This window comes from Nothoprocta perdicaria, unplaced genomic scaffold (genome assembly GCF_003342845.1).
Source record: "Nothoprocta perdicaria isolate Ctin4 unplaced genomic scaffold, notPer1 scaffold_249, whole genome shotgun sequence".
Classification (NCBI taxonomy): domain Eukaryota; kingdom Metazoa; phylum Chordata; class Aves; order Tinamiformes; family Tinamidae; genus Nothoprocta; species Nothoprocta perdicaria.
The window spans coordinates 244,009-268,173 of record NW_020455476.1 but is presented as its reverse complement, the minus strand read 5'-3'; the positions used below and the strand labels follow the sequence as shown (position 1 = coordinate 268,173).

At 37.3% G+C, this 24,165-nt stretch overlaps 1 protein-coding gene across 1 annotated transcript in view; it reads left to right on the top strand.

The window, feature by feature from the left end:
- CCSER1 (coiled-coil serine rich protein 1) overlaps positions 1–24,165 on the top strand; it is a 488,588-nt gene that overhangs the window by 262,362 nt on the left and 202,061 nt on the right. Inside the window, exon 8 of the mRNA XM_026040000.1 lies at positions 9,052–9,135. Coding sequence (XP_025895785.1) covers positions 9,052–9,135 — 84 coding nt within the window. The remainder of the gene's footprint in view (positions 1–9,051; positions 9,136–24,165) is intronic.

Here is a 24,165-nt window from a genome sequence, read left to right as displayed (position 1 = left end):
GTGTTTTCACTTTAGGTCAGTAAGTAATTGGTTGATCACGTGCAGATGCTGTAACTTGAAAAATGTTTTATGAATGTAGTCCTTTTTTTTTTTTTTTTTTTTTCTTTTAATTTTGTATCCATTAACTTGAATTATGACATGGAAAATTCATGGTTCTTTTTTAGAAATGCAGGTATCCTAAATATCTTCCATAGTTATCTGGGTTTCTTCCATTGCCCTGAGACTTTTGTGGAGGAAAGTGCATGCATTTACTGGAGAAGTAACTGTATGGACAGGAAAGTAAAAATGAAATGTTTATTTGAGAGTATCAAAATAATGAGTAGGAAAAGTTGTTTCAATAAAAAGTTAACAAAATTACCCTTTCTGCGAGGCATACACTGAAAATAACTTTCCTGTATTATTTTGAAATTTCCTCAAATTAATTTGCATGAAACACTAGACCCTCCAATTTTGGTAAAGAGTGTTGTGATTAGCTTGATAGAGCTGTACCTAGTGCACAGTGTGGTCAGTGGAAATGAGAGTCTGCTCTGGGAAGACTGGATGGAGCATTTCTGCTCCAGCAGAGCAGCCAGAAAAGCCCAGAATTTCTGGTTAAGAAGGGAATGTCTGAGAGGCCTGGCTGCCAATGGTGGTGCCAATGGTGGGTGAGGATATGGAGTGGATGTAAAAAATTGTTCCTGGAGTGAAATTGTCTCTTTTGTTCAGCCCAGTGGTGAAGGCAGGGAATGGTCCTCCTGTTTTATGCTTGCCAGCTGTATTTTTAAAACATGCAGTAAGATGTTGTGAAATGTGAAAAGGAATCACTGTTTGTATAGCAGGGTTCACCCGCTATACATTGTTTTGCTGTTCCTATTTACTGGATCAGTAATATAGTRCAATGTCCTTATTGACATAATATATTTGATAATCTGTAAACATATGGGATTTTTTTAGGTGTTTTAGATGTTTTATACCTCACCCCCCTACTAATATATATATAAATATATATATATATAAATTGTATTATATGTAATTTATATATATAGATTATGGTGCTTCCGTGTTATTAGTGGCTMTTTTGTGGCATAGCAGTGTGAATCAATGGAGTTGGATTGGTAGAAAAATAATTTAAGTATAGTCACAGTAAAGCCATTATGTTGTGAAATATTTTATTTGAATGCATAAGATCCTGGTTAGAGAAGTCTCTAGACATTACCTGCTATGGGTACTGGCGTGGAATTTCTTGTCATGAACAAGAAGCCCCTGTGATGTTTAGCCAGGCTCTAGTCTCCTCTGTCCATGCATATGCCTAAATTTCCTTTGCTGCTCAAAAAAGAGTGGCACAGGCCTCTTTATATGCTATTTTTAAAAATACAAAGTAGAGAAGTACTCATATATCAAAATACTGTGTGTCTGGGAGTTTGAAGAAGAAAATAGGGAAGCCAGGTGCAATCATTAAAGTGTAACAACATCATCAAATTCCCTCTAAATAAAAATGCCTCAATCCCTAAATACTTGCAGTATTTTGTGGTCGTATGGAAACAGAAACCTTGCTCAGAGTGGAAAAAAAATACAGTTTTCAACATGTAGTTGATACTGTATAARTTTATCTTACCAGTAATTTTCAAACTATTTAGGTAGTAGGTCCCCAATTAAAAAAAAAAGGAAAGAAAAAGACTTTCAGAGGTACTCATTTCTGAAAATTGTAGTTGGTGTCACTGCTCACAAGCTTATAGTCTCGGGAAAGAGTCTCAGTTCGGGCACACAGAATTAGAATTAATCTGAGGTTGGTGCCGCCTTCTGAAATGGCTGAACGTGACGCTAGCTTGATCTCATCAAAACTCAAGACAACCTACGTTAGTTGAGAGGTATTTAAAGCAGAGTATAGCAATTTAAATAGATAATTAGCAGGATAATGTAATGGGAATTTTTTGAATATCTCTTTAAATGAAAGTGATAGATGAAAATAATTAATTGGATCCTGTAGACGTTTTCCAAAGAAGGTGCAGAATATTCATCATCCACTTAAATTTTTTTTTTTGTTTGTTTTTTTTTTGGATTGGGATCTTGAAAGACACTTTTACCTCCAGGTGGTTTAGGCACAGTGAAGAACAAAGTTCTATTCAAAATCTCCTTATCACCATTGCACTAGAAGTTGTCTTGAGAATTAAATATGATGGTCTTTTAATATCATGATATTAGTCGCATCTAAAGTTTAAAGTCACAAGTATCAAGGGAAAGGTTTAGATAAACCTGGGATAAACTTTGCCTTTCCAAAACATATTTGTATGTCTGCTGCTGTTATGCTATTTTGTATGGTCTGATAATTCTGTTTACTTCCTTATTCTACAAAAAGGTGACAAATAAACAACCAGGGTATTATTATAGTATGAAGAATTGCATTTAGGGACTTGGCTGTGGTGAAATATGTATGTGGCAGGATTTCTGTTTTAAGTGAAAATACCTGCGTCTGAAGTTGCAAGTCTTACATATTTTCTTTGACATGAATCAGACTATATCTATATCTATCTATCTACCTATATATGTACATGCATATATATATATGCATATATATATATATATATATATATAAACTTAAATTACTAGATGGTGTGAAGTCTTCCAGAAGGTTTGCATGTCTGAAGGTGTGCAAAGCATCAGATAGTAAAATTCTCATTAAAAAAAAAAAAAGGTAAATAAATGATCCGGGTTTATTTCCACATAAGTAGCTACTCACACCAACAGCACCGGGGTAACAACTGTGAGGAAGGAATTTTGAACTGAATTTAATTAAGAATAAATCAGGAAAATGCAAAGTAAAAATCTTTAGCACCAAGTACCCATCCAGTAATTCTAAAAAAACTGAAATAAGAATTTGTTTAACTACAGTACTTTCACTGCAACTTAAATTTATCTTAGCAAAATGGCAGACGGAAATAAGATGTCTTTTTATGAAAATAGCAGAAAAGCTCTGTTAATCTGACTTKGTTACAAGACAAGTTAGTTGAAATGATTCTAGCAAATAAATTTAGTTGACCCCCGAATGAAGATAATTAATGGGAAGAGCCAACCTGGCTTTCTGAGATTTTAATCATACCTCAGAAGTCTGCTGGAAGAGCCATCAGCATGTGCATAAGGATGATCTGTTGTCTGCAGTTAACTCAATTTCCAAAAGGCTTTCAACAGGGCCCTTCATCAAAGGCTTTTAAAAAATAGCAGGATGAGGAGGMAAGTCTTCTCTTGGATTAATAGCACATTAGGTGTGGAGTACAAAAGGTGTGAATAAGTAGTCATTTATTAAAGGAAGAATTACAGTTCCGAGAGGGTTGAGAATAGTCAGAATTAAAATGGAATATGAAACATTGCAGAAAGATCTCATTGTACTGAATGATTCAAAGATAGCAGGCCAATGATATTCCATGTCAATAAATGCAGAGCTGTACGCAYGGCTGTGCACACTTGTTTTGATAAATTCTAGCAGAGGAAAGAGATGAAAATACCAGTTTAGTACTCAGCAGTCAAAAAGTAAGTACAGTTGAGGGTTTTTTCTTCATACTGCTTAGAGATCTCTTGATAAATTATGTACAGAGAAATTGTTCCTGAACAAATTATTTTGAAAGCTGGAACTTTGATTTCACATTTTCCAAATGGTTTATGATGGATTTTCCCCCACTACTTTTATGGTAGAGGGAAGGAAGAKTKTTTTTTTTTYTTTCTTTCTATAAATCCGACCACTTAAAAATGATTCGGAATAATTATTTAATAAGGTAAATGGTGTGGTTATGTCAGGGRAAAAAAAATTATATGCTCATCTTGTTAGACATTTCCATTGCTGGCTGCTGTTCACATCCTTCTACAGGTTAGATGCATCTTCAGCTTGACCTAGCACGGTCACTGCTGCAGAGAGTGAAATTCAGCTGAAGAAGGAAAGAAAGAAAAAAGAAAACCCACAACCCTTATTTGCTGAATCTGCAATTCACAATTCACTGACAATTGGATCACTGTGAAGAAAACATTATTTATTTTGCTATTAATAAATGTCTGAGGGTAGAGCAGMATGCTCTGTATAGTCTTCTAGAGTGTGTTAGTTTCACCGTGAAATACCAATTGAATGTTTAGTATTCAGATGAGTATATCTACCCTCAATCCTTCCCGTAAGGTATCTGTTGAGATACTTACTGTAATTGAATTGAAGTAGAACACATGTATAGACTCACAGAAGGTTTTATGAGGATTATTCCCCTTGTTTGTCATTTTAAGCCCAGATCCTGTGCTTCGCTAACCCCGTTTGATGTCACAGTAAGAATGGAGTGCTGTRACGTAAAAGTGGGATTTGAATGCTGTAGTTGCAATAATAGAAGATGCATACAAGTAATGGTGCTGGTGACCATGTCTTTGAAATGCAGGCTCCTGATACAGGATTTTATTAGTTTTGTTCCTTGCTCCTCCTGGAGCAAGGCATGTCCTGTACAGAGGGGAAGTTGCTGTGCTTGTGCTGAGGGATGCCAAGGAAGGTGCCTTGGTGCCTTTGAGCAGCAGTTAAATGGGAACTTTGCTTCGTGCCTGCGCTGGGCCAGAGCAGTGGCTGGTGCAGCAGTGTGAAGGGAGAAAAGGGAAGGCAAGTGGGAGCCAGCCCGTGGGAGCCCTACCAGGGCTCCGGCCGASAGGGAGCTGCTTGGCGCAGAGTACCAAGAGCAAAGACGAGCCATCTTGGACCTGTATTTCAGTTTTAAGTTTCTTGGTGTGTTTGTTTGTTGCCTCTTTGGATGGTATTTTTTAAGAAACTGCAAGCAATAGCTGATTTTACAATTCCCCAAATTGTTAAACAATCCGTTTAGCATCTGAAATTCAGCACATGTATCACAYGTTATATGTTATCCTAATTTTATAGTACTATTTTGACAACGTATTTGTTTGATATCCATGTAAAATTGCATCTATCTTCTAGAAAGCTTGGTCAGTTCTGCTTATAGCACTTTGTCATTACAGGAAGCAYAATATGCCTACACAGTTTTAAGTACACAGGGGTATAAAGTAAGTTTGCAAAATGGAAGCACTCCTGCTTGTGGGCATTTGGGCATAACCTGTTACAGCTGTCTTCCCACATGCAGCATAATTTGCCATCTTGGGATCTAATCTGATAAGAAACAGGTTTACTGTTAYGTTTAGCTGTATCCCAGCTGTACCAAATTAAAATAAATAAGGAAAACACTAGCACTGAGACATAGCAATTGGAGTCAAATAGTGCAAGGAAAAGCAAGTAAAAAGGTGGCAATTTGAAAAAGTAGAGAGATGTTAATTCAAAGAACATTCCAACCATGAAGAAGTACAGACATAACAGGAGATCCATGCTGACTATGCAGATAAATCCTGTTTTTTTGTTTGTTGTTTGTTTGTTTGTTTTAATATTAGGAAGAAAATAAAGGAAGTGGGAATGAAATTTGGTGCAGAGCTTCTTTTGTATGCTTATGCTTACAAGCATACACTTATAGTATATGCTTGTAAACAGTTGCATAAAAGCAGAGTTGAGATTTTGAATGGGAAACTTCTGAAATTGTGCCCATCAACTAAAATCAAGTAATTTGAAGATGCAGCATTTTATTTACGGAGCATGCGGTGTCCCCTGTTTAACAGTTTTCTTTAAAAATCAATGATGCATTGAACGAAGAGTCAGCTATTAACTGCCTTTTTATCAAAATTTTTCAAAGTTTTGGACAAGGCTGTTACTAGCATGTTTGCTATATAGGACAGCAGATTTTTTTAATGAATTCAAGGAGATAGTTCATAAAAATTCCATGAGAATAAAGTGCTCCAATGTGCTCAAAGCTATAGCATACTCGGAAAGCTTTTGAACAAAGGCCTAGAATGTGATTTGATTTATTGGGATGGTGACTGATAATTTCTACGATATATGCTCTTGTTGGGCTTTGAATCTTTGATGAATGATAGTAAGTATGTGTAAGTAAATGTAAATTTATGTTGCACAAAGGCTGTAGAATGATTGAGRGTGTTGATGTGCTAAATAGGAATGTTATATATTACCTAAATCTTTTAAACTTACGTTTTTTACCTTCATTTTAGCTGKCTCTTGAACTCAGCCATACTTACCTGTCAATTTAATCTTCTAGTCTTCTATTTAAATAATAGAAGCAAAATGTTGGCAGCAAAATGTTGAGAAATCTGATGACTGCACATATGATATATAAATACCACCCAGCAAATTATGCTCTGAAATCYAAATCCTGCCTAGTGTTTATGGAGGAAGGATCTTGACCCTAATTCAAGAAAAACACATATTCACTGCTTGCAGACATATCCACTGCTTGGATAGCATATAGGTTGTGTGTGTGTGTATGTGTGTGTATATATATACATATATATGTTTGTGTGTGTGTGTATATATATATACATACATTGTGTATGTGTGTGTATAACTATATATATATACACACACACACATACACACACACATACGCAAAATATATATATTTAGTAAATAAATGCAGAAAAATCTKGGCATATCCAGCACTTTGTTTTTGCTAGGCAGTTCCAAGTAACTGTTGTGCACACGTTGGTTTTGACTGCGCCTCAGTCTAAGGATACTGCTGAGACTCGACTCAGGTGAAGTTTCATGTTTGGGGGTGGTGACTGTAGCACCTGCATGCTGCAGTGAAGGTGTTCATACTCAGTTTTGCAGTATAGGAGAGTGATACGTGGAGTTGGCTATATCAGTATGCGATCTAGATCCATACTTATTTTCTTTCATTATCAACAAGGAACATATATTACGGTTTCCTGGTGTCACTTGGCACACAGGAATCACCAGGCAGACGCATGTCATGAGGCATTTTTGTTTGCCGCTAAGCCCGTTTTTATTGAGAGCTTATGAGGAGCCATCTCTTCTGTTCTCAGGCCTGCGAGTGTTACATGTTCTTGCCYATGTCACTTAAACTCATGTATATTCAAAAGTCACATCATTAAGTACAAATGCCTAGAAAATGTGCATTTGCACACTGTCAATAGTTGCCTTCACAGTCCACAAAATGTCAAGATGGTTAATAGCCATGCAGTGGAGTGGAGCGCAACGTATTCACAGATGACCCAGAAGMTGCATTGGACAGTATGGCATGAGCTGGGGAAAGAGGTGTTGAAAGATGAACTTCAGCCCTGGTTAAATCAGTTGCAGCAGAGGTTGCAGGTAAATTCCTGGTYAACTGGCAAGCACGTGAAGGGTTTAAGTTCAACACCCCCACCAAGCATCCCAGCGCCTTGGGGCGGCTGCAAATTGCAGTCTCTACTTGCACTGAGTCGGAGAGGGCTGAGTCAAGGCTGCTAATGTAGAGGATCAATTTAGAAGTATCATGTCCTGCTGGCAAGTGCAAATCAGAGTTTTGTGCAGCAAGATGGGGAGAAAGTTACTTAAGCCTCAGATATTTCTTCAAGATTATAATGTCTCTCTGTCCTCTGGATAGTAAGAGAAAAATCACTGCATGAGTTATRTAAATTAAGTAGCTGGAGAACTGCACTGTAGAAGGCGATACCCACAGAATTGTGAGCCTCTGAAGATGTTTTTAGCTTATACAGTAAGCTTGATGGAGAGGTCGGCTGCTGCACACATATTGGACTTTCTTTAAAACAAGTTCCTTGGTGCAGGGGAGGAAGGCCCAGCTGGCTGCATGACTGCATTTTGCCAGGGAAGATGTGCCCTTAYTGTTAGGTCTTCAGAAGCTCTGGAAGGCAGCATTTTTTTCTCAGCTGTCAGTAGAACTGGGAACACTCACACTGCTTCCAATACAACCCTGGGAATGTGCCAAAGCTCATCTCGAAAATCTTTTGTGCTCTGGGTACCATGCACTGCAAGGGTGTACCTCATTGCTGTGCTTACCTGTGCATGCTTTATGAAAGCTTTTTTTCTCTCGAAGTGTTGTGAGCCTGTCCTTGCTTGCTTGCAGGAACATTTTTGTCCCTGTTTTCTCTGTGTTGCGCATGAACCTTTTTAGGGTTTAGGGGAACACTGAGACATAGCAACAAGCGATGTGAAACTGTACTCATCAAAGCCCTCAAAAAAGTGTAACCAAAAATTAGTGTTCTACAGCTAAGGTGATGCTTTGTAATTTGTATTCACCTATTATTCTAAGATAACATATTAGTAGATATTAAAAGTGAAATCTCAGTGCATCATATAGCAGCGAAACCTTTGAGTTCTCCCCTAGTGCAGATGGGCATCTTCAWGACAGTCTTGCAAAACATAAATACATTTTGCACTTGGGTACTTGTTAGGTACTGTTTGCCATAGGTCCAATTTTTTTATAAGGCATTTTGAAACTAAGGATAAAAACRTAGTACAAATATCTAATTGCACTACTACAACTACAGATATCTGATTTGCACTACTCTACATAAAGCCACAAAATCTTTGAGAGGCAGCTGACAGATTGTTTTATGGTTTGAGATTTGGCTGCAGCCTCAGCTATCTTGATATTTTTCACTCACGTGAAATTGTGTTATAGTTACCATAATTAGCACTATGGGTATATCATTAACTGACAGAGTAATAACTGCCTTCTGTCCTCTATACAGCCAATACAGGAGTTAGTGTTGTTTCGCTGAAGTAAGAAAAAGATGTATGCATGGGAAGGGTGATTTGCTGTGATGRTCTGTTAAGCTGTTTTTTATCCTAAGATTGAGAGCTCCACAATATTCTTTCTAAAGTGGTATTTCTCTGAAGTTGTTTTGTGTGAGTAAAATTATGACATTTCATAGATGTTTCTTAACTGAAAAAAGAAGTGACCTGATTGGAACTCAAATAAAAAGGATTAAAAGAATCAAAAAATAACAAAATGGACTTCTGGGCAGGGAGCTATTCACGTTTCTATGTAATGTCTTTGGATGCATTAATTTGTTTATACTGCAACTTAGAGGATGTTATTAAAAAGATCACACATGACAAAGGAGAATTGAGTTTCATTACTTGAATGTAATTATCTCACACTGCTTGAAACAGCCTTTTCTTGTCAAGAGCAAAGTAAAAGCGTTAAGCCTATTATAACATCTCTTTTGATGTTTTTGTAGGATGTAATAAAAGATGAATGTTCTGTGCTGAAGCTGCAGCTGAAGGAGAGGGATGAACTCATAGCCCAACTTCGGGAGGAGCTGGTAAGCAGGAGATGCCCTTTTTTTTTTTTTTTCTTTTAGCTTTTAGACCAAAAACTACAAAACTTTAGTCTCGCACCTGGTGCAAATTGGCAAATTGGCTGTCCTAAAGCTATGGCAGTCACTCTGAAGAACACCGATAAGGCTGACTGCACCTTCCTGGGGACTTACCAGAAATGGCTGCTATATAAATGCGCTGTGAGTTGAGTTTGTTTTAAGAGATGGTGTTGACAGTTGTCTTGCAGTATCAAAGTGGCATAAATCGGTGGTGGAGGAACAGCACTGCCCTGTATGCTGTACYTGGCATATGCCGCAAATTGTGAAGGGCTGTGCACATGTTCTCAAGAACTGAGAAGGTTTCTCCTGTGAGCTGCCTTGCACAGCTATGAAGCCTGGTAGAAAATGAAATATTCTTTTTTTTTTTTTTTTCCTTTTTTTCCCCTTCCTCTTAAATAGATTTGTTTTGAACTAAAAAGAAAAATGAAAAAAAAAATCTATTCTCATGTTTACTGATTTCTTTGCTTATATTACGTAGCAAGGCTAAGTACTACCATTTTGAGCTTATACACCTTACCCCYAAATGGTAGTGAAGCAAAATATGGGATCAATCAATTTAAAAAAAGACCTAAATGATTTTTGTTGCACTATTAAGGCTGCTAAAATATTTKTTAAATCAATTGTGATGGAACATGCTTAAGACAGCATATCCTCAATGTCCATAACTGCATAAAAAGTTGAAGATTGAAAAAACAAAGGTTGAAGAATTTGTCTGTTGTCACAAATAGGGAATTTGAGAGGTATGGGCACTTTTGTGAGTACCTTCTGGAGATGCTGTTGTTTTCCTGATCAGCAATTATTTCTGATCCAGCTCTAATACTTTCTGTGCCTTTCGGGCTCACACCTAGTGACCAGCTCAAAACTTGGGCAAAATGAATTCACTCATCCAAAGCAGAGCTAAATTGCGCCAAGCTGGCTTGCTAGTGTCACTCGTCTGAGAGATCAGAAGGGTCCTCGAGTACAGTAGTCATGACCATGGCATAGCCATGCCATAGCTGGTTTTCCTAATGGAAAATGTGAGTATATTTTTACACCAACAGCCATAACTATATCAGAAATTGCATGGGGAAAATGTTGTGCTGCTCACTGATGAAAGATGCCTTCGCTACAGTAACATCTGCAAAATGAGCACAGGTCATCAATATTCTTAGTTTTATATTTGGCTGCATTAAGAAATGGTACTATATAAATGTTATCTAAATTTAAATGGAAAAAAGGGATACAGTGAACAGCGAGCTGCTGCACACTTTGGGAGCATTAATTTCATATCGGCCTAGTTCTGCACATATGCTATTAACAGGTTGACAATTTTGTCACTGTAAAATTATCCTGTATTGATATAGTGAGCTGTAGCTCCGTGCCTGTTAACCGTTGTCAGAGTTCCTCCCTGTGGATGTCAGCTGCAGAAAAGCTCCCAGAAGGAATTTGATGTTAGGATCCTAATAGACGGAAMAGTCATCATCAGAGGGTCTTGAAGTAGGAGTTTCCAGAAGAGTTAAAATGACTGCCATGCATTAAAACTGACTTGAGTACTGGCACTTTTAGAATTGCTAAAAAGAGTATGGGCAAAATTCTTGAGTTTTTTTAATAGATGTGTGTGTATATATATGTAAATTCTTTTTATCCTCTTTTTCTGTGTTTTTTACCTGCTTCTTTTGGTAGTGTCCTTGATGCCTGAAGGACTTGTGGCCTTCAACTATCTGCTGTGGGCTGCCCAGGCAAAGTTCTCCTTTTATATCTCTTGGGAGAAGAGGAGGCTTAAAGTAACAGCCAAGAAATGTGGTTAAAATATATATTTTTTCTTTGTTTCTGTAGCATTGGGCAAATATTGATGGAAAATGCATGCTTTATTGATGGAAAAATGCAGATTTTGCAAATCCGATCAGTGGCAGTTTTCTATATCTTTGTGAGGTGGTCAGTATTAGGAGTGGGAATGCTTAAAGCAAACCAGAGGATTTGCAGTTTCTGGCTGAAAAAACAACTTGGAAACTAGCTGCAAGATGTTACAGACATGGTACCTGTTCGGTAACATTTTTCTGTTCCTGATTCTTGTGCCTGTACATGTTTATTGGCCCTTTGAGTAGGGTAACTTCGTAGTTGCAAACACSGTTTAGCTGTTTTATAATCTTTGCAAAGACCAGAGGAGTTTTAACATGTTAATTAGGTTCAGCTGTGCAACTCAGGGAAGGTGTACCTGAAAAATCTGGGCTTGCAATGCAGAACACCTGGTTAATTAGTCTGTCTCCGGGGCTCTGCAGCAGACTTGAGGAGGACTTCAGCTTTTGGGGGGACTTGTTTCTCTTTTTGCTGTAGTTGCTCCTTTCTCGCTTGACCTGGATTTTTCTSCTTTTAAGAAGGATTTCTATCCAACTTGAATGCACAAAGAAGAAGCTATTTAATACTGATGAGGGTGGAAAGCATTGGTAGAGTTGGAGCTTCCTGGTGGAAAGGGAGCTGCCAGGTGTAACTGTGCAGCCGAGCACCTGCAGCTCATCATCCTCCTAATTACTTTGGAGCCCTTAAAGGTGGGGGAGGGAGAAGGAAGCCTCCTATTCGAAGGACTGAAAAKATAGGGTTGGATCCTGAGCTTGAGTAGAAAAGGCAAAACCTTGCCTATTTCAGAGCAAGCCAAGAAAAACTTATATGAGGAAAAAGGGTAAGCATTTTTTTTTGATTGTTTGTTTTGTTTTGTAATGTAAAATATTGGCTTAACACCCTGGGATGAAAACTGACTGTTGTCTTTGCAGAAATAAGATGCAGGTAAGATGGAGCACTGGGACTGTGTCCTTTATTGCCCGGTTCCCCGCCRCTCCCTGTCCTCAAAAAGATAATTTAAGGAACTGTTGGAGAGTTTGGCTTCCAAGGATGCCTGCTATCCAAAACTGCTGTTAAGTTGCTTGAAAATGGTGARCTCGAGCAGGAACTGAATTGTTCAGTTTAACTGTCCCACATCTCGGCTGCTGGTTACTCTGGGAGAAGCATGACTTGCTGTCCTTGGCTTCTTGATAAAATTACCYCCTTATCCACAGAGCCAAATAGGTACAGTGTGTTCGTTACATGGCCTTTGCTAAAAAGAGTTATTCTCTAGTGCTTGTGGTTTTTTTTTTTTTTTTTTTATTTCTTCTGTAAAACAAATCTAATTTCAAATAGCTTTCTCCGTCTTATCAAATCTGAAACGTATCCTACCCAGCACTGCCCTGGAACAGCCTTCATTTATATTTTTAAATCTTTTTTTGCTGGGGTGTGATTACTGGAACTACTTCAAGGAACAAATATTTTTGTGGTGATAAAAATAACTGAGTGGTGCCTACGGTAACATTTATTCTGGTACTTGCACTAGCACAGCTACTCTAATACTGAAAAAAGAGTGTTAACATTATTCTGGCAGCCTTGCTGTCCTCACGTGTGTGGTGGCCCCCCAAAATGAGAAATATAGTGAGGCGTTTGCAGTAAGTTTTGAGTAAACCTAGAGGCAAAGTTAAGTCGCATAATGAATTGCCCTTATAACGCTATTGTGGGAGATATTTTGCCACTTTTTTTTTTTTTCTAGACTTGCTTATTTTGTTGTTGTTGGCTTTTGTGGACCTTCTAGGTGTTGTGCTGGCCAAGGGAGCTTTTCCTCAAGATGTAAAATTACTTCTTTAAAACTTGATGCTCTGGAGTATCGCTCATGAACTGATAAGCAAGAAAGCTTTTATCTGTTCTATCATTGTGAATGACCTGGAAATCCTCCTTTGTCAGAAACCTATGTTAAAATATATTTAGATAAAAAAAAAAAATAGAAATTGGGAATCCCTGGAGGGCAAAAAGATGTTAAATTTAACTCTTTGGTAGCTTGATTTACTAATAAGCTAATTACTGGTGTTTTTAAGTATCATCAAGGTGAGTACTTGCTATCAACTTTTGCTATGTAACTGCCTGAGATGCACTTGAGACATGCTAATAACCTGTTTATGAAGGATATTTAGATTAAGTTTAAAAATTACCTTGAAAAGTCATTATGTCAGTGTAGATTAATTGAAATATACAGTCCTAGAATCAGTGTGTCTGTGTGTGATTGTTTTTTGTTTTTATTATTGTTCTTATGACAGACCTGGAATGAGATTTGGAGTAGTAAATGGATAAGCTTAAGATAAATTGAAATTGATAGGAAAAATAAGAATGCTGGTTAGTACACCTTATTTTCATTTTTTTCACCGTATGCATGAAACATGAAATAAATAAAAGGAGCTTGTCTTTGAAAAAAATAATAATCCTTAAGCAAAGAAAGAGTCTTCTAGATTGTTCTTTATACTGATTCCCTGCTTAGCATGCACTTGAGGGTTTTGTGGACTGTTTCACGTTGGGTATTTTACCATGGAACGTTACAGACCCGTGGATGGTTTCCATAAGAAGAGCTGGTTGTAAGTACTTTGGAATCCACTTTCTTTTGCATATTTGGWAAATATTAAGAGCAGAAAAGAAATAGGTTAGGTGTACTTAAACATTATTAAAGTGTCCGGCTTCTTTCTCCTTTTTTTTTATGGGAGGATTAATTGCATATATTCCAGAAAAAAAGCCTTGGCTGTAATTACTCCTGAATCAGTTGCATAGGACAGATGTAGAGGTGAAAAGAGGCTATATCCTCGGATGCACAGTGGGGATTAGCCTTCAATTCCTTGCGTACTCCGACCCATGGATGAGAAACTGTCACTGAGATACAATCTTTAATATTTCTTGCCTGTTGTGGAGGTGATTCTGCATGTTAGTTTAAGTCCTTATAGCTAACCATTGTCATATCGTCACGTTTGGCATAGATAAATGGCTGTGTTGTTGGTATAAAATAGAGTCTTGCTAGTCGCGTTCAAGTGYGTAGCAGTGCACAAAGCAGTGAATTTGAAAAACAAGATGTGTCTTAAGCTTCCCTTTGAGACACAGTGCCCAGGTTAAGATTCCTTTAATAATACAGCATCGCAGATGCTTGTCTCCTGCACTGGTAGATTGCTGGCTTCAGGAGATGTGTGACATTTCACAGACAGGCCTTTTAGTAAACGCAGACAAATGTGATCTAGCTTTGCATTATATCGTTGAACTTCAGTTTTTGTGTGAAAGACAGAAAGGAGGTCTGAATTTCCCTTGTTTTACCTCTTTCACCTTCTTTAATCAACTTGAATTAAGTAGCTTCTAACATTAATGAGATGATTAAAATACTAATTTTAGGGCAAATAGAAATGATAAATTCTGCCTCATCTTACACTATGAATGTGTCATGGTCTAAGCTGAGCTCCTGGGTGTCCAGATGTCCTTTGATCCAAGGTGCATCACCTAGGCGGCTGCCCCCAGCAGTTAGTACGTGAGACTTGCACTTGGGGGTTGGTGATTTACACCTGGGCGTAATGCGTAATTTAGGTAAAAGAAAACTAGATTTTATATTTTGTGTGTATATATATATATATATATATATAAAATAAAGGATGTGGAGAGGGCAGTGACGAGCCGTTATGATTTTTTTGTAGGATTTTGATCTCAATTTTGTAGCTTTTTATTTCATTTTTATTTAGCATGTTATACATGTATACTTCTTGGTGGGTACTCTCCACTTGAGAATCACCAACGTTTTGGTGACAGAGGTGACTGTAGAAGCCCTGTTCCCCAAAAGTATGCAAACCTGCTGTTTTTTGGTAAGGACCTATTTTCTTGATATTTTTGTTTGTTTTTCTAAACTTGCTTTATATTTATAGGAGCAGAAAGGGAGGAGAAGTTAAGACACCCATGCTAGAAAGCTTGTTGGGCTTCTGCAGTTTAATTTGTATGCCTTAACAGCTTCAGTATGTTGCTAAAGGCATCTTCATGACACATTTTTATTGCAGCCACTGGATGTACATRAGTTTCAGATTAATAACTGCTTTATCCTCAGTTTTGCTCAGCAATATGTTAAATAATCAATTGGTACTGTTGCTTCTTCAAATAATTTTCTATTAGGGAAAATGTTTGCACTTGGAAAAATATAGAGTGAATATATGCAGAACATACAGTGAAAATATAGCTTTGTTTTTTTATGGAGATAATTTATGAATTATTCACTGTTATTGGAATGTACTTAACATATATTACAGACTTTCTAGCAATAATGCCAGACACATGTCTTCCGCGTAAGAATTTGGCCTACAGATGATATTGTTTATCTCTAAGGGAACTCACATAACTTGCCAAATGTCTGATAGGTTTGCAGGCCGTGGTAGAATTCACCTATTACTYGGAGAGGACTTTATAAAAACAGGCTTTATCACAGGGCAATATTTGTATTCAAGCTTACAAATGACTCTGTGAGCAGTGGTAGTTGGGCAGTAGACCCAGCAGGAGAGTTTCAGAAATGAAGGTATAGACACTGAATGAGTGCTAWGGGGCAATGAGAAACGAGCAAATAAACTTTATGCTAATTTATTTCGGTGTGCTTGGTGTGCTGCTGGAGGAACTCCAGTTAATAGGCTGGAAAAATAAAAAGTGGTATGATTAAAAGGTGAACTAATGCAGCAGGAGAGCTTATTTGGCTCTTCAGCTGAAGTGAGTTTATCTGACTATAAATTAACAGAGCCATTATGAAGAAAGGTTTGTTTAGAGAGGACTAAATATGTTTGTGGTTGTCCTTTTAAGACAACTGCAAACAGAGGAGTGCTCCACCTCTGGAATTTGCTGTGCAGATGATCCCCTTATACTTAACTAGTGTGAATTAACCAAACAAGATCAGTCTCTGGCATTTTGTGGAGTTGACTTTGTTGCATCTTATTAAATCCTGGCAATAGATTTGGGTCCCTACAGGGCAAAGATGTTTGTCTTTTTCCTCCCTCTGGTTTAGAACCCCTGGGATGCTGTGATTCGTCAGCTCCTTTCTTTCTTCCCTCTGGTGGCTTATTAAGGCAACTTCCCTAGTACTATTTGAACTATGTTTATCAAATCAAAATTAGAACATACATTTTTGCATTTTCTCTCTCTCTCTTCTCCTTTCCTCTTCTCTCTCTTCCTCTTTTTGTTTTTCTTTTAAAATCAGACCTAAAATTCTGGCACTTTTTTGTCAAGCTGTCAGCATTTAGGAAATAGGTTATCAGAGTGTTGTTTCACATGCATTGTTATCTCTGGAGGGATTCGAGACCGCAAGTTCTGCACAATCAGATTAAATTAAAAAACAGAAAAATTGTGAGGGACTAATAGACTAACCATGAAGACTACTTCATCTGGAAAGTGGAAAGTGAACATATCACATGGAGAATCTAGAAGCTAAATATCTCATGCACGTTGTGTTATGTGTTTGCCTGCATAGAGCAGCAGGCCTCTAAAAGAGCAAGCAAGTTGTGATTCTGGTTTAGCTAATGCTTGTACTGGGCACTGAAACTAGGTTTGGCCTTGGCTGAATTTCACGAGCAAGTGAAAGCTTAAAGATGCTTGGCCGTAAGGGTTGGAGTGTCTTGTCAGCACATGTCCAGGCTTCCACAGAGATGCCCTGAAATGGTGGCCCATTCCTTGAACCTTCCTGTGAGAGCTGGAGGCAGCCTGCATGACACTCTACTAGGGCTTTAAAAGAAGTAGTGTACAGAAGAAACAACCCTATTTTGTTTTTCTTTGACTTTTCTTGCATACTTTGTTCTACCTGTTTTATCTGCTGTTGGTAAGCTTGTTGAGGTGGAAAGCAAGCTGAATAGCAGTTCTGCCTGTGGAAGATCAGTGCTGAATTAGGAAGACTTTGAGCTTGGGCTATTCTAGCCTTCCCGGTGTGCCGTTTTCTCAGTAATGGTGTTCAGGGCGACATGAATCCCTATCCAAAATTTACAGAGAGACATAAGAGGAATTGCAGAACATACTAATTAGAATCTTAAGGTAGTTTTCTAAGTTTGACTTTTCCAATACATTTATGTATTACATTTTAAATTATTTCATATTCATTTTTTTCACTGCTTTGYCATCCCATTAGGAAGTGAAGCATTGTGCAGTGTAGTCAGTAATATTCTATGTAGGCAAAAAGCCTCGAAGCATTTCCAAAATGTACTAAAAGTCATGGTTCAAATAAAAGCTTTATGGGGCCTGCCAGGCAGATTTCTTAATATACATTTGTGAGAGGCATTACTCAAACCTCTCTGCAAGTTGCATTTTGTTACCCCTSTAACCTCCTAACCTGGTAATGTTTTGGTTATGAAATGTACTTCATGTTTTCTTGACATTATATTCACYGTAAGCATCCCTTCTTATGCATTCCTTAAAACCAGAATCCTTGTATGCATTTGGAACTGAGTAAATAAACCCCAGCATAACTTGTCTTCTTAACGTAGTTGTTTCTGTTCTCCCGCTAGTCACTTCATGGAGTGGAATACATCCTGAATTGTGCTATAAATAGTGCTGTGCTTCTGAGACGGCTTGGGATAGAGCTTTATACTTATGACTAATTAATGCAATTTAAAATGATCATGTACAAGGAGATGTCTTTCACAGCTCATCTGTTTCTATGTGAAAATAAGTGAAAATAACGATCCCTCCTTTTTCTCTGAAGTGTTGGCTGCTTTGGTTTTCAGATGTAATTATTGCAAGAGAATTGTGTGGATGTGCTTATGTGATTGTCCGTGCTCAGGAAAGTACTGCTGAACTTGTTGGTTGCTGTACAGTGTATTGGACTTGATAGTCRGTTGTGCCTGGTGTGAAATCAAATGGAGTTTAGAAATAAAGTTCACCATGTTCCATTAGTTTACAGCTCTCTAGTCTCATATCCTGTTGTAGGACTGGAAGGAATCATGTCATCTCTTCATCTTGTGCCCCGTGCTGGTCCCAGAACACCCAGTTCCTGCTCCTCTTACCAGGTGTGGAAGGGGCAATCCAGAGCAAAGGAGGAGGGAGGGTGGTGGTAAATAATAATAACAATAATAAAAGTTTGTTTATTTAGTAAGTTGAAAGTTCTCTGAAGGGCAATAAAAACACTGTCTCACAGATGTCTTATGGTTAAAAATGAGGAAAATGACGATACTTTATAAAGATTTAGTCATCCTTTTGGTTCTCAGACCCTTTGTAGATTTATGGCACATATATACTTTATGAGACCAGACTGACAAGATGGCCTTTAGGGAAGCTTTGAAAAAAAATGTGCTTGAACTGTTTAAAAAAAAAAAAAAAAAACAACCAAAAAGCATATATTTCTACTATTCAGGGTTATCTGCTGTAGATGACCATTAGTCTTTTTAACTACTAAATCCTTTCCCTTGTTTTCAATGTTTATTAATAGCTGCAGCACATGGGATCTGCTCCTGAAGGATGTTTTCTGGTGCGATCGGAAGAGCACAGATCTGAACTCCTGTCCTTAGATATTCTTGTATGACATCTTCTAAAAAAAAAAAAAAAAAAAAAAGTAAATGGCAGAAAGAAATGTCTAATTTCTTTTTTGAAATTGCATTTTTAAAACATAATTGAACTCAAAAGTCAGTGTGGATACGCCCTTATACTGGCTTAGTTTGTAGTGATTTGTTTTGAGAGAATATGTTAAATGGGTTGCATCAAGCTTTGCCTATGGAAGTTGCACATGATGTGTGTGTCAAGCTGAAGTGGAAGGACTTCTGCTTCCTCTGAACTATGAAGCTGCTATGGGTCTTGATCAAAAGACTGAAAAGGCAGTGATCTTATCCGTTCCTCGTGGGGCTTTAAAGTCAGCTGAATATGTTGAAAACCTGAATAATGTCTAATCATATATAATAACAAGTAATTTTTTTACAGGCTGCTTAAGGTTATGAATATATTTCTTAGTGTGGAAAGGTCTGAAACAGTATGTCGGAAAGAGGGATCTGTTCAGAACAGCTTCTGTGTACAGCACAAAGTAGTGTGTGATACAAAGACAGATTTTGTTGTTTTATACATGGAAAAGATATTAGATGCAGGTTCTGTGAGTAGGGCTGCCTGTGCCTCTCGTGATGATGTGAGCTGTGGAAATGCTCTCTACCCAGACTAACCAGCTGGCTTTCCTGGCAGGGCAGCTGCAGTCATAGCAGAGACTGCCGTACGCCGATTTATGTGTTCTTAACTGCAGAAATTTTAACCTGGAAAATCTTGCAGAAGTCTCACTTCCTGAGACTTTAAATGATACTTCAAGGTGAGCTGAAAGCTAATTGGCAAAATAAATAAAATGATTTGATATTGTCTCTCCCTTTGCCTAGGTGGCATTGGTTTTGTATATTAACAGAAATGTCCTTATTAGGGGGAAATATATGTGTAAATGTAATGCAGATTACAACTGTCCCTGGGGCCTTGGCATTTTTGTCAGGAGCAGTTGTCCATTAGTTCCAAGGCAAGAACATTTTGTGTCGCTGAAAGGATGAATGGGCTKTTTGTTTACGGACATTTATGATAGTATCTTAATCTCTGCAAAAAGAAACAGCGTGAAGTTAAATAGGTGTCACAGTTCATGAAGTTCATTGATACATTTTATAAGAGAAAATACATCGGATGATAAGTTCAAATGTTGCTGTTTTTCATTTCAGTTAGGAAGATAAACAGATCGTTATGTGTCTGCTCGTGTCTGCAATGTAAGAATATGCCTTCCCCGACAGTGGTTTGGTATTGTGAGGATCTCATTCCTGATTTTGGTTTGCAAGAATGAAAGTAATTTTCTTCTGCTAGTTTTAGCTGTGGAAGCAATAACCTCTGAAAGGAAAATCCATATCTTGAAGTTGTAAATTTGGAAGCAGTAGATTCACATATCTATTGAACAGTATGAAAAGGTCTTTTTAATCAAAAGAAACTTTTTAAAGTAAGATTTCTAGGAGTGATCATGTTGAACAGTGCTTTTGCTAGCACATGACATTATTTTTGTTGATTCATCTACTGACAACTTATTATGTTAGTGCAGAGGAACATGTGCTAGGTAGAATGTAGGCAGATGGCAATCAATAGCCTCGATGTCCATTTCTGGGTACTTAGATGTTTTTCATCTCCATGACTTTTACCTAGTCTTATAGGCAAATGAGGCCTTAACTGCCAAAAGATGTTTATTACACATAGGGCAAGTTTRAAAAAAAAAAATCCAAAACAAACAACAAGAAAAAAGCCTCCTTTGTAAGATATAAAAGCAAACATTTTTGCTCTGCTAGCATATTTTTCTTTCCAAGCACAAGTACTTGCTCCCTAACAAGTTAATTATAGGTGAAAAATAAGACTTCATCTTCATATTACAGGCTACATATGAAATATTAGCTTCCAGATGAATAGCCTAACACTAGCCTGTTTAAATACTGATGGCTGTGAAATGACTATTTTAACCATATTAAGTGAAAATGATGCATTTCATTTTCTCGTTTAATGACTTCAGTGATATCCTCCTTCATCTTTATTAAAAAAAAAGTGATAGAAATTATTGGGCTTAGTTTTTAGAAGGCATTAGTGGCACTGTCTGTATGTTAAAGTTGCATTCAATCTGTAGGATGCTGACAGGGTCAACTGCAAGAGTATACAGATGATCAGTTAGATTAAGGAAAGAAGGTAGAAAGTGGATAAATACTGCACTAGCTCGCAGCAGAAATGGGAGCTGAGAGTCTGCGGGTGGAGAGTAATGAGAGCTGAGGATGCTTGATAGATGAACCATAGTCTTTACAAACTGGATGTAATGTGAAGCTGAACCATGAGCTTGAGTAATATATAATGTGGTAAAGCCTAGGTTTTCCAAAAGATAGGTAAACACGTATATGCAGGCAATGTTATCATTTCACATCAGTATGCGATATGATGTTTCAGGTTTATAAGGCTTTCAGCAGAAATGAAAATTTGGTTCAATCTTAAATTCTTATATCAAGATGCTGTTGTGGTTAGGTGCTCAAACTTTTAAGTCAAGACACATTTAGATAATGTTTCTTTGTTCTTTCTTTTTTATGTATASCCAGACACCTGTCACTTAGGGTAGGTGTTATTTGAATTGGCACCGTTTGTGGGTATTSTGTCTTTCTCTTAGCTGCCTAGCTCCAGAGGGCGATCGAAAGACYAAGTACTTATTGTGCTTCAGTCCCATCCTGTCCAGGTTTCTGTCCTCCTCCAGGCTGTAAAGAGGGGGTGTTAGCGAGGTCTTTGGCTACCTGCATTATATCTGTCCTAGTTAGTTTATCACCCTGATCTTGACAGAAGCCAAGCAGGAGGAAAGTCAAGCTGAGCTCTAGCTAGCAGGATGAATTACAAAATCAGCAAAAACAGTGCAGTAATGCACTGTTTATTTATTAAAAGTGTCCAAAAAAAGTCTAATACTGCCRGAAGATAATGTATTGAGCATAATAGAATTAAATATTAACAAAATGCATTTACTAAAAACACTGCAGAGGGATTCATATTTTATAAGATTACAAACCTAATTAGCTTCTCCTTTGAATCCTTCTATTTAATGTCCTGTTAACCAAGATGTAGATATTTTTATTTACATGCATATGCAGATTTATCAATATTGCTTCATTTTTCATCCAAAAGGCCATCAATATTCATCATGACTACTTTGTATCACTTTTAATTTCCTTGCTTCCATTAATATGGAATTAAAAAATTAACAYTGACTCCTGGGTAATGATATGTACTAACGTGTCTCGTAAGTATTCATGTGTTCTCCCAATAAACTTTTAATCTTCCTTTAGATCAGCAGAAGAAAATATGTATATCAGTATTAGGAATGCGCTCTAGTTAGTATGTCTTTCATAAGCTGACTAGGCTGCAAGTTAAGTTTGAAAATGTTTGTTTTTTTTCAGATGGATGATGTTACATAAATGTTTCTAGTTWTTTTTTTTTCAAAAATGAAAACTGTAAAAACTTGTATCCTCTTAAATAAAGACCTCTAAGGAAAGTCTTGAAAATTATAACTATTGTCCTTCTAGAATGTAAGAGAAGTTAGGAGGAGGAGAAAACACCAAATTTATGTATTGGGGGATAGCGGTTAGCAAACTGCCAGTGATCAAAGCTGCTCTAGATCTCAGTACAGATCACTACAATTCTTTGATAGATATGAGGTAATATGTCAAAATAATATTACAGTAAAGATACAGAAGATGAAATTTCTTTTTGAAAACTTGAAAGTGAAAAAGCTTTTTATTTTCAAGCCAATTTTAGATGTATTTCTAACACAATTTCGGGGAATACCAGGGACTTTTTTTTTTTTCTTTCAGAGGAATACAGTTAATGGATTGATTCTTTTTTTTCTTTTTTCTTAATGTGTTTTGTACTGTTTTTTTCCATTTTGGATATTTTCTGCTCCACAGACATAATAGGAAATAAATTAATACATTGCAGTTATATTAAGATCCTTGAAGGCCTGTTTCTTCCATAGTATTATTCAATCTTTTGTGTATATCTCCGCTGAAGGCTGCAGCTTCTCAATTGTGCTTGATAGAGAAGGCTATTTTATGCACCAGGATCTCACTGCAGAATGCAACCCCAAGCAGTTCTCCACCAAGAGCATTTTTTGTACTCTTAACTCTTAAGGTACAATCTGCATGTAGAGTTTTGGGGGGAAGAGTGTGAGATGCTTTTCCACTTTCATATACTTTTTCCTGCATGTGCTTTTACAGGTAGTCCTCAATGTGCATTATCAAAAGATAAATTCTGAGTAGAAATTTAGGTGAGATTGGCACATACTCGATCRTTTTTTGGCACATGCTTTATTACTTGGCTAAGACAGAACCAGAAAGTAGTARTTTTCTTATTGATAAATTCTCTTGATCTAAATAAAGAGACCACCTTTTGGACATATGATGGATGGGGATGTGCTATCTGCAAGAAAACCTTCGATCTGGAAGTTGAGCTTTATTGTGTATCTCAAGTCACAGTATGATTAAAATAAATAGTTTTCTCAGCATGTGGGAAATCAGGCTTGCTTCTATATCTTTTTTCTGAAGTGCTTGGGAGAATGTGATCGAAAACTGGTGGAAGGTTTAGCAGTCCAAAATCATTCRTGGCCTTCTATGGATGCCTCTGGTTGAATTTTTCAAGATCCTAGTGTCTCTAGGAGGTCTCAGACATAGCTATTTTTTAGTGAAAGAAATTGACCTTGTTCTTTTTGACCGCTTTGCTACTGGTTAAATGGCCTCTAAGCAGAGTATTAGGGAAGGTGAAATGCTGATTGTAAAGTGTTTAAAATAGGAAGAAAATCACTCAACATTTACATTCTGTAAGAGTTTGCTAAACTAAATAAATGGAATTTTCTAACAAAATGCTTAAATTCAGTTTGTTGCCTTGCAAGCCCTAAGTTAGGGATTCATTTTCCGTTTCCCTGCAACTCTTGRTAATTGTGCGTTCTTGTAATGGAATTTAAAGCCTACTTTTATAGACACTTGATCTAAATCACTGCTGCCAGAGTAACGTAAAATTCAGAGTTTTCTATTTGGCAGAGAAACAAAGGAGGGATTGACTATCAAGTATTTTGCGCTTAAGAATCATTACTATGGATCTTTYGAAGGTTGTTAGGTTGCTTTTGCTCCTCTCTGGATTGCAACTAGTGTGTGGTTGAGTGAAAGATGGTAATCGGTTAAACATGTTGTAGGTAGGAGGGCTGTGGCTTCAGATGGCTCTGGCTATCYAGTTCCTGCTGGGAAATGGTAGTGCTTGCTTGAAGTTATACAGAAAATATGCAGCTTAGCCTAGCTTTTTGTATAGATGTTGTAATGTCTTTGTCATAATTGCCAATAGAGATCAARTCAAGTGTTCACTTCCTGACTTTTAGCTGTTCTTTAAGCCATTGTTTGCAGTCTTAGAAACCGTTTTGGAACTCYCCAACTGGTGCTGCAGTCATGCGAGACTGCAGTATGGCAGGGAAGCAGGGTGGTGATGAAAATGAATTTGGACAAATGGCATGTGGGATAGTTTTATTTATGTGTTATAATTTCTGTGGGATTTTGGATTTTTGAGTGGGAAAGTTTGCACTTGCTTTTGTAGTGAAGGAAGGAAGCCCAAAGGGTTGGGGGGTGTGACGGTGTGTGGCTGCTTGTTCTGTGTGTGTGGTGTGTG